General features: G+C 36.8%; 1 protein-coding gene across 1 annotated transcript in view; it reads left to right on the top strand.

Moving 5' to 3' along the window:
- rbm26 (RNA binding motif protein 26) overlaps positions 1-11,865 on the top strand; it is a 166,717-nt gene that overhangs the window by 127,358 nt on the left and 27,494 nt on the right. Inside the window, exon 15 of the mRNA XM_039745376.1 lies at positions 2,619-2,747. Coding sequence (XP_039601310.1) covers positions 2,619-2,747 — 129 coding nt within the window. The remainder of the gene's footprint in view (positions 1-2,618; positions 2,748-11,865) is intronic.

Genomic DNA, 11,865 nt, shown 5'->3' with positions numbered 1-11,865 from the left:
AATGAGACTAACTTAACCTAGAATTCCTGCTGTTTTGGGCATATCTTTACCATGCACTCAGTAAAGCATAAATCAAAAGAGAAATAGCTACCATGCACTCATTTGGTGCTTAATTAAATTTTAACCTTGATCTGGTACAATTGTAAGGAGCAGCACTGTAAAAAAGTAAATCTGAGTCCACCATATTAGGATTTAGTCATTTGCATGTCGATTGTTGAATATTTAGCAGTTTACGTTTGCAGAACTCCCAGGTTTATTTGCCCAAGCTGAAAGCTTTCAAAGCAAAAAAAAAAACACATTTTCATATATAACAGTGTTAATGTGGAATATGTGATTTGCTTATGGCCCTTAACTATGGGTACCCAATTATGTCAATACAATGAGTGTATGACATTGAAAGGAGGACAGGACCCAACCTTGGACAGAGTGCCAGTCCACACATGCATCCTGAACCAATTTTGAGTCATTAATCAACCTAACCTTCACATCTTTGGGATGTGGTTACCTCTGCTTTATTTATAATCCCCACGTGCACATGGACCCTCAGTGTAGAGTGTTTATGTTCTTTCTGGGTTTTTTTTAGCTAACCCCCCTATTCAAAAGATGTGCTGGCTAATCTGACTGGTGACTTGACACTGGTTCTTTATGAATTACATCAGTGTGTTGCTGAACTCCAAACTCACCTGAATTATGCAGGCTAATAAAGCTCCCTACATTACAAGCTGCTTCAATGAAACAATGACAGACAAAGTGAATCTGCATAAAGTTCAGATTTCACATACTGGGTGTTTAACATCCATGTACCAAGGAGTCATCATAAACATTGTGGTGGCAAAAGACTTCTGACTTTGACAATGTGGCTTGTGAGTTTTCCAATTTGCAGAGGTGACAAAATATTACAATGCAGTATACAAATTGTAGTGTTTACAGTGACTTTAAAGTAACTAAAGCACACATAGTCATGGCAAAATATTATAATACAGTATACAAATTGTAGTGTTTACAGCGACTTTAAAGTAACAATAGCACAAATAGTCGATTTATTGTTACCTGACTATGAAAATATTCATTGTTTGTTTTTTTTTTTTTTATAACCTTCCTGTTTTGTACCCTTTTTATTATATCCCATGTCATGAAGAAATTGGCAAAATGGGCTACTTCAGCCTATTTATCCATAGTATGTAATACTCCATATTGCTATGGATTTACTCCTCTGCAAACATGTGACGCAAATACAAGCATGCAAGCACTTAATTCATCTCCTAGTTCTCAACTCTGTCTTCTGGATGGGAAATAAATTACAATGCAAGCTAAGAAGAGATATTCCACTAATGTGGCAAGTTGTCTAGCTTGACCTCCCACAACAAGTTGCCATGTTACTGCCACTGTAGTACATGATACAGTTGTCATTTAACAGTTCATTCGCCCCAGCATAGCTTGTCAGTTCTTGTTCTCATTTTAAAAATAAAAGGTCATGTCAAGACTTTAAGGTCCTAATGTAATATAAATTTTACTAGGTGGATTTATTCTAGATGTCTGTGGTTCTTGCTTTTGTGCTGGTGTGCATTTTCCTCCATATTCCCAATAACTTTAACCCTTAAACCACTACATACTTGGGGAGTTAATGCATTCCCAGATGCCAAATACTATTTTGCTGCACTTTTTAATTAAACAAATTCACCAAGAAAAAGTGAAATCTTAATGGAATACTTTTTTTCATGCAAAGAACATCACAATTACTGTATCACTGGTCATTTTACACACTGCAAATGCTACTGCAACAATCTATTATATGTACAAGGTGCAACTGATGCCATTGATGAAATTCAGTAAATCACAGGGCCAACTGTGCTTGAACTGGCTGCACACAAGCTAGTCTAGTGGAGTGGCTTAATCCCAGGGACAGTGATGCTGATTCGCTAGGGGGTGGCAGTGGTCATGAGCTGGCTGCTCAATGAATGTACAGCACTGACCAATCAGCTCCAGTGTGCTGGCAAATTGCACTTGGAACCGACTATAACTGGTTGCGACGTTCAACGAATGTATGTCGCCGAAATTATTCGGCCCCTATGTTCTAGCAAATTGCATTGGGAACTGACTATAGCTGGTGGTTTAAGGGTTAATTTTAGGTCAGTTGGTGACTATAAATTGGCCATTAATGTATGTGAGTGTATTGGGGCTGACAACTTCAAACTAAAGAAGAACCAAACAGCACAAACAGGAAGCAGCATCAGAGGGTTCCACTACCTTTGTCTAAACAAAACATTAAACAAACTAAAAAAAAACATAAAAGACAAAAGAAAATAACCCGATACTTGGTAAACAAGAAAGTATTAAATAAGTAAAAAAAAAAAAAAAACCACACAAAAAAAAAAACTTTAATTTATCTTGTGACAGTCACTATTGATTATTTAGGCTCCAGCTCTCTGTGCCTCTCAAAATTCATTTTTAGCATTTCAGTAAATGAATGAATGGTTGTTTGTTTTATTTAGATCATTATATTTGCATACACACTAGGTGCATTAGGTTGGATATGCATGTTAATCAGTTATTTCAGTAAAGTTAAGATATTTTCTGTACTGTTTTAACTGCAAGGATTTTTTTTGTTTTATATAAAGGTGCTGTCCACTTCAACAGGTCTTACAAAGACAGTTTATAACCCTGCTGCTCTGAAAGCAGCTCACAAAGTAGGATTATTTCCAAACTCAAGTGGTACGGATCATAATGAGGCCTTGAAAAAGAAACAGGTGAGTCATTTTGTTTAGGCTCTTGTATTTTGTTTTTTAATATATTAAAAGATTTAAGTTATGGATTTGATTTCAATAACACTCCTGACCTTGAATAAGATGTACATTTGAAGGAATATTTGGGTAACCGATTTAATGGCAGCTTCTTTTGCTGTTTGTTTATTCATGAACAATAAATCAGCTTTATTGGCAATAGTCAATGGTACTATAAAATTAAACATTGGATATCAAATTTTATTTTAGATTTATAATTTAGCACTCTGGTATAAAGGGTGAAACATAGTTCATGATAACATGAGTTTTGGTAGATCTGGACCAAGGCAAACACCTTTACTATACTTCTACTTTGAGCACACTTGATGATTTGTGTTGTGACAGAGCACTTTAATTAAAACCAGTGTTCTATGCTTTATCATGGTGCACAGTTTACACAAAGCCAAGTCAATTTACATATTCCTTTAAACATTACTGTAATATTTCAAATACTTATGCTTTAGTGCAGATTTGTCAGCTGCACATCTGTGATGCCAATCTCCCGTTCCACTACATCCCACAGGTGCTCTATTAGATTGAGATCTGGTGACTGTGGTGGCCATTTGAGTACGGTTAACTCATTGTCATGTTCACGAAAGCAGTTTGTAATGATTTAAGTTTTGTGAAATGGCGCATTATCCTGCTGGAAGTAGCCATCAGAAGATGGGTACACTGCATTTATAAAAGGATGGACATGGTCATTAACAATATTCAGATAGGCTGTGGCATTTAGATGATGTTTATTTGGTACTAAGGGACCCAAAGTGAACCAAGAAAATATCCCACAAGCTATTACACCACCACCAACCGTTTTGAGATGATGGCTCTCACTGTGGAATGGTAGAGTCTCAAAGCTGTTGTTTTGTTAACCTTTCCTGATTAGTAAGTTTCAACAGCTATTTTCCTCATCTCTTCAGGAGTTTCCTTTGATTAAGACATAGTGTTCCCACAGAAAAATGTTGAGTGATTCCATAATTGTCTCCTCTACTTGGTCAGAACAAAAATGTCCCACTAATTACAACAATGTTGTTTAATTTTTTAAGGTGTGTTTTACAATGCTAGAATGTTTGGCTGTTAAATAAAATACTTTTGTGCCCTATCTGCAGTTTTTTTTTTTTTTTTTTTTTTTTGTAACAAACTAAACCAGCTGAATAAACATCCTCCAAGAGTTGTGATTGCATAATTTTTGGCAGAGGTTATAAAAGGATAATGAGCCGGATAGTGTGAGAGGACAGCATCAGGTGAGCAACCTGTAATGGTGAAGAGGAGGCAGTATTTTTGGAGTCTCCATTATGGTGCTCATGGGGTGTTCCAACTCAGAAGTCTTCAGAAGTAGGGGCATTGGTAAAGCCTTGTCCAGAAGACACCAAGGGAACGTATTTGAAGACGAAGGACAAGCTCCTTGTGCCCTGACCAATGCCAGTAGGGGCGGGCAAGGTGAGAGCTGGAAATGGGAGAGCAGCTGTTGGCATCTCTGTCAACTGAGAAGACCCGGGTTGAGCTAAGGAGAGAGAGGAAGAGTCATATGTCTTGTTACAAGTCCACATGTAAAGTGGAATAGCAAATATCTGTGGCCTCTTAAATATCAAGAGTATGAACAAAAGTTTTCCAAGTTGAAACTGGATTCCACATTGTTCTCTTGAGCCTAAGTTGAAGATTTTAGACCTAGTTCCCTTTCCAGGAAAGCTGAGAAGGAATTCTCAAGCAGGATGAAAACATGGTCCATGAGTGATTGAACACTCCCACTTCTGTTTTTGAAAAAATGAGGCACTTTTTCCATGCACTATATCCAGTGTTTTTAGTATTTCCGTCAGTTTCTTAAACTCTGCAGCAGCATTTTTAGCTTGGGATATTTTTATTCACTAAAGAGACCACAGCCCCAGAAATATATCTGGTCTCATCCAGAGCTCCGGGATCTGTCTCTCTGAGTTAGATGCATTCCCAGGCTTTGTAAGTTTGTCAAAGTTATCTTTCCTCCTTTTCTGAAAACAGCAATAATTATGCCCCTTCTGCCCTTTTTGTTTGGTCAAATGGTTTCCACAACTTTTCTGAGGCTTTCCAAAAGACACTGTCTAACCATTTCCCAAACAGACAGGTTACTGCTATGGCTGCATCTTCAATTTTGGTCTGGCAGTACCTGTTGATCAAATCCAGCTATTCTTCTATTAGCACTGCACGGACGTCCTCTTTTCTTAAACTACTTTTATCCAGCTGTTACGTAAAAACCACAGGTACCTTTTCATCACATCTTCTTGCAACTTTAGTTAAGGCATATAAATACAATGTTACAAAAATTCTATGCAGTTGCTAAGATGAAAGAGAGAATAGTATGGTTTTAGTGTATACATTTGTGAACTGCTAAATATAATGTATACTGTACATTTATAATTGTTGTATCTTATCTACACTTGTTAATGCCAAGACAGTATTGCATCTTTTTTATGAATAGTTACCTTTCCCATATATTTGAATGTTTACACTTCCAGTAATGTTGTTGTGAATACTCTGTGTTATTGCTGTCCATAGTGCTACTTTCAGACTTTTTGGGGTTAGAGAAAGTAACTTGGTTGGGGTGTTTGGGTCGGGGAGTTTTGATCCAGCTTTACTTTGCTACAGTATGACGGTGTTTTACCCTGTTGTTAGACACATAACAAACAAAAGAGCTGTGAGTGTTTGTTTGAGGGGAGCAGTCTGCTAATGCTCATCCACAGCCACTAGATGGCACATGCATGCACTTGTAAATTGTTTCTGTGCTTGCATGTGCCTCATTTCTCACTAAGAAAGATGTGCGTGTGTATATATATATATATAATGTATGTATGTATATATGTATGTATATATATATATATATATATATATATAGAAAGAGAGAGAGAGAGCAGTCTGCTCAAGCTCAACCACAGCCACAAGAGTTGGTGTGAATTCTGTAGAAGCTTATGCAAGTGTGACTTGCACTTGATTAGATGGCACATGCATGCACTTTAAAATGTTTTCATCACTTGCATGCACCTCTCTTCTCATTCAACCTAAGCAGACAAACTCCGCTTTGTGGTACATGCATGTTGTACACAACAAGCTACCTTATGTTTGCCTGACACAGATTCCAGCCTATCTCACTTAATTTGTGCCACAGCTGTACTCAAGTACATGTCAGTCTTGAACAAGATACAAACTGTCGCAACCCACTTTGCTGACACTTCTGCAAATTCACCAATATAGTAAAACTGCCAGGGAGATTTCAGGTTATTTTTTTGTCCCAAAGACCACATACATCAAGGACTTTGTAACCCTTTATTAAGTCCTGCCAATTTAAAGGACATACTTATAATTGAATGGAATTCATTTTCACATCTTTACAATACATAATTTTCAAAATCAGCTGCTGTGCTATCCAGTTGTATATAATTTTACTGATATTGTCTGTGTTTGAGGTGGGAGGACAGTATCATAAAAGATCATCTTGAGATGTTGATTTTTTTCCACTGTCCGAAAATCCTTGTATTCGATTACTTGGTCTCGTCCATTTTGAGAGATGGACGTTTGAGATGGAACTCCCATTTGCCGCTGTGTTTTGCTTTTTTTTTTTTTTTTTATATAAAAACCATCATCTCAAAGGTGTCCTTCATTTAATGAACCAGAGTGTCTTTAATTACCGTATATGCTCACGTATAAGATGGGTCTTGAAACTCAAAAAGTTGATCATTAATTCAGACCCAGACTTGCATACCCATTCAAAAATGCGACACACTTTTATTTATTTTTTTTCCATCTTCTTGCTTCCACCAATCTCGCACCAGTTTCTCAGACACATCATACATTGTTGCAGCAGCGCACTTACCAATTTCTTTCACTACTTCATTGACGTTTAATTTAAACCAGCTTCATATTTTCTTCTGATTGAACACTCCATCATAGATAAGGGATGCTCTTACGATAAAGGTGTATGAGTGTGTAAGATACAAAAAACAAAAATCAGTGCAAACGTTGCTTCGGAATAATTCAGGTATTTGGGCACAGTAGAGAGAGAGAGAGAGAGAGGTTAGGAGCACGTGCTGATACAGCGCATTGCCGCACCCATATAGAAAAAAAGGCAGTGTGCTCCATGGTTACTCACTCAGGTGGGCATTAGCATATCATAATCCCATGTACCAATAATGTGAGTTTTCTACATTCGACTTTTACAACCGACATTATAAAATACCAGAAATTATATTTCTTGTAAAATCAAGTCCCGACTTATCCATGGGAAAACTTATCTGCGAGTATATACAGTAAAGTAAATGCAAGTATATACAGGCATAAGTAGCAGAAAAAGGGATCAGAAAGAAATTGAAGAGACGGCTAAAGTTCATCTAAGTCTAAATAGGCATCATGTTCAAGGTACAGCCTGCCAGAGAGTGAACCGGAATACATAGGCGAAAGAGTTAATCTCCAGGTATGTGACGCTGCAGCATCAGTTCTAACCAAGAGTGTAAGTGGAACTAAAAATGCAAGTGAGTCGGGCCAGGAGAACTCATCGATTCCAGAAGGTCAACTGTGCAGTGCCTTACTGTCCCTGCTGTTAACTAATCCTTGCGTGTCAGCAGCACCAACTCCAGCTGGGCTTGCTACTCCATCCGCAGAGCATGGAGAAGACTGAAATGAACAGTCTAAACTGAAGGTAACGATCACTTCAGTGATTACTTTAGTAACTACTACTCTTGGGAGAGGAGACATACAGGATACAAGGAAAGATATAATGGACATAAGACAAAAAAGAAGCTGCTTTGGATATTAAAGACCAAGAGAAACATTTAAGTAATCACTTTGAGGCAACCTTTAAAGGCATGCTAGAAAATTTTGAAAAAAAAATACAGGAAAATGCAAGTACATTTGAGAATAAATTTATAGCACTTGGTGCTCAGCTTGAAGATGTTAAGCAAACATTCACAACTCGTTGAACAATTGGCATCTACTGCTGATGAAAAAGCAACAACTCCAAATTCTAAATGCAAAGTTCTTGGAGACAGACTAGCTGCACTGGAAGATGGATACAGAAGGAATAATATCAGAAATGAGGGTCTCCCCGAAAACTGTGAAAGTCCAAACCTAGCAAAATTTATAGTTGAACTATTCTCTAAAATAATTGGAGCGGACTTCAGATCAGGCACACCGATATCAGTAGCTTACCACGTGTGAAACGAATGCCTTAAAACCTAGAAGTCAATTTATACATTTAAAAAAATTACGATCTAAATTTAGTTTGTCACTTCTTATATCTGAAAATAACCGTATTTGTATTTTCTCTGATTTATCACCTTGAACAGCTGCTTAACCTGTCGCATTTTACTTCATTAAATAGTGCTTGTGGAAAGCCGAAATCACATACATACTCTTGCTTCCTTCTAAATTGAAAGTGGATATTCAAGGCAAGTTCTACATTTTTAGTTCTCTGAATGAAGCAGAAACAGAGCTATGACAAATTTTCCCAGCACTTTTTGAAATACAGTCATGAGTCAAATCGTGTCCTGTCAGGGCACAGATTTTAACTGCATTTTACAGTGACTTTTGCTGTAATTATACATTCTGTTGCATTCTCTGCTATTTTTAAGTTTTAATTACAATTATACTTTTTTCCCCTCCCTAAAGGGAACTGTTTAACATCATACCTTTATTTTAATGTATTAGGAATGTACTATCATACATTATCTGCTTTTCCATGGGTACTGTTTAACATCATTCCCTGGGTTGTTTCTGCTTATTTCTAATCTATCCTTTAAACCCTTACAATTGTAAGTGCCAACACAACAATAGGCTTCATAGTAGTAACTTCTGGCAAAATTGGAAATTAAGGTTAAAGCTATCGTATGTAATAATGTACTACCATAATTTAAGACTGCAGAATGTCAAAAGTTCAGAAGCAGTGTTGCAGTGACCAAACAGTGAACTTATTGAGCTGGAATGTCAAAGGTCTTAATCATGAATTAACACTAGAATTACGAAAGATTACAAGAAAACTCGTACCCACCTTAAATCCACTCGCACGTCTCCATTCAGTGTCTTTTGTCTTGTAAATATCGAAAATCCCAAGCAGCCTAATATACCATCTACCCCCAAATAACCACCGGAGAAACTACAAAAACCTCTCCCAAATTGAAGCATTGTTTATCAGTGAGTCAGGTACCTAGGTTTAAAAAAATACAGTATATTGTTATTTGGAACACATGCACTTCACGTGTGTTCCGTCTCCACAAAGATCTGTGTAAGTGTTGGATGACAGAAATGTTGGAACACATACCTAAAAGACTAACTTTTTCCATGTTTTAGTACTAACGACAAAATGTAGACATGAAGTGTATAATGTGTGAAGAATGAAGTCTAAATATCAAATAAGCACTTTCACAAAAGGTACAAGTATAACGGAACAAATGTGCTCCAAAAGACTATAACCAAAGAAAAAGAAGACAGTCCTTGGGCATGTGTGGGAACTGTTAACATTTGAATCTGATGATTGTATATAGTGCGGAACTGACCTCTCTGTACTATGCTGTCCTCTCCATCTCCTGGAGTTCAAAAGAAATACCAACATGCAGCAACAAGATCAGAACAAAAAACCAAACGTGGTCACTAACTACAACCGCATAAAGGTATGCAAATGAATATAATGTTGCATTAGTGCAATAACATTTAAAATGAATTATTCCAAATGTCATATACTGTATACCCAAGTCTCTCTTTTTTGTTAGTGCGGCTTTAACATCATGGATCAGAAGTTGCATACTAATTCAGCGTGAGCAAGAGCACTCAAGAATAAAACTGACTAAAAAAAATTCACATCCACAGTCATTCTCAGTCACACACACACCACTCACATCCACGTGCACAGTTTTCCCAGTCTCGTTCATGCACAAGACCTAACACAGTTTTCAAATAAAGAGGGGGTGTTACAAAACAAGTTTGTTTGTTATACCACGTCTTTATCTGAGAACAACATCAGTTCCGGGTGGTGTGTGGAAGCTTGAACATAAGTGAGAGAATAAAACTGAAAAAAAAAAAAATAAAACACTAACTTTAACTATAACTTTACAGACCCAAATCAAATATATGCTTTTATTGTATGATATTAACATTTAGAGAAGCTCACTACTGAAAATGGTAAATTTGGGAAGCAGCTGATATCAAACCCACAACCTCTTGATTGGAAGTCAGCATTTCTTACCATTGTACCACACAAGCTGTTGTATCAACCACCTACTGTAACCTGCTTTCTTTTTTCTTCGGTTAAATTCTTGAATAAAAGTGCACTTGTTTTTTTATACTTGTACCTTTTGTGAAAGTGTTTATTTCATATTTGTGTTTCAGGCTTCACACCTTAAACATTTCACGTCTACATTTTTTCAATTATTACTAAAACATGAAAAACGTTTCTGTGTTAACTACGTTTTACGTAGATTGTTGTTGACACGGAACACACATGAAATGTATGTATTCCAAATGATGATGTACTATTTTACCCTATAAAGCTCCAGCACTTCACTCGAAGATAAACACTGAGCACTGAGAAACTTCTTTGCGAAATGAACTGTATCAGTGGGTGGGGGGATGGGGTAGCAGGCTGCTAACTGCTTATCAACACATTTACAGGACAAAAGACACTGATGGAGAGGTGAGAATGGATTTAAGGTGGGCCGGATTTACGAGCTTTCTCGTAGGCTCTGGTAATTCTAGTGTTAAAAAGAAGGAAAGTATTCTCTCACCTAACAGGTCTAAACACCAAGATAGTATTTATTAAGCAAGGATCAGTTTCAGTTGCAAAAAGATTGGACTGTCCAAATATTAAACTCCGGCTATACAAAGAAAAATAGAGGTGTGGGAATTTTAATACTTTAAACAATTTTCATTTGTAGTATCAGGTGTAGTATCTGATTTTTTGAAAGGCAATATGTGATCGTTATGGGTGATTTATTTAATCGTAAGGTGATTTTGATAAATATTTGTTTCCATTCCTAATGTGAGCATTCATAAGATTATAATGGCTGGAGACTTTGTTTTTTAAATTCAAACTTTGTTAGGTCTTCAGCCACAGGAGTGATAACATCTAATACTACAAAAACTATTGCACATTTTGTAATTGATCACAACTTATCAGACCCTTGGCGATTTCTTAAATCCAAACTCAAGAGCATATTCCTTCTTCACATCATTGTTACTCAAGAACTGATTATTTCTTTTTTATACGTAACACTTTTTTGCTCATGATCAAGTCTTGCAGGTATGGTGCTATTGCTATGTCAGACCATGCCCCTCTAATCATAGAGCTCAAATCATTATGCCCAACATACTCATCTTGCATCTGGTGTTTTAACCCACTTTTATTAGCTGACAAGAGCTGTACTGAATTTATATCCGTTCAAATTTTTTTTATATATATATATATATATATATATATATATATATATATTATGTACATCCTTCAAGGTCCCTGCAGGAATACTCCGGGGAAAATTTCAAAGCATATATATTGTGGGAGATGGCCCGGACACAGACAGGTAGACATCGTTGATTGCACCACAACACGTTTATTTACAAATATATACAATGATGAACACGCACAAACCCAGTGCCGTAGCACCAATCACCCCAAAGTCCAGGCCCTCTCACACACAATGCCTCTTTTCCTTTTATCAAACACATTTGTCTAGTTTAAAATTGTTCAAAATGTTTCCAGAGCAAGATCCAGCCTGTAAACATTACAGTCGGGCCCAAGCCTCTTTGGCCATATGTTTTGAGCATACACCAAATGAACATTATTCTGGACCAAAATCTGTAAATGTCTATCAGGCAGCCTTGGTGTCACAATCGCTCCTAATCCGTTAACAGCTGTGTTTGGTGTACTCCCAGATGGGCTTAAAGTGGAGAAAGACAAACGAACTATAATTGTCTTTATTTCATTGTTAGCAAGTATACTTATCTTGCTCAAATGGAAGAATCCTAGCCCACCTTTTTTAAGTCGGTGGGTAACTGATGTTATATACTATTTGAAATTGGAAAAATTAAAATTCTCACTTAAAAGGATCTGCTCAAAAGCTTTTTAAAATCTGGCAGG

Source organism: Polypterus senegalus, chromosome 2 (assembly GCF_016835505.1).
Source record: "Polypterus senegalus isolate Bchr_013 chromosome 2, ASM1683550v1, whole genome shotgun sequence".
In the NCBI taxonomy this organism is placed as follows: domain Eukaryota; kingdom Metazoa; phylum Chordata; class Cladistia; order Polypteriformes; family Polypteridae; genus Polypterus; species Polypterus senegalus.
Note: the sequence above shows the minus strand (reverse complement) of the source record. Positions and strands in the feature narration are given on the sequence as shown.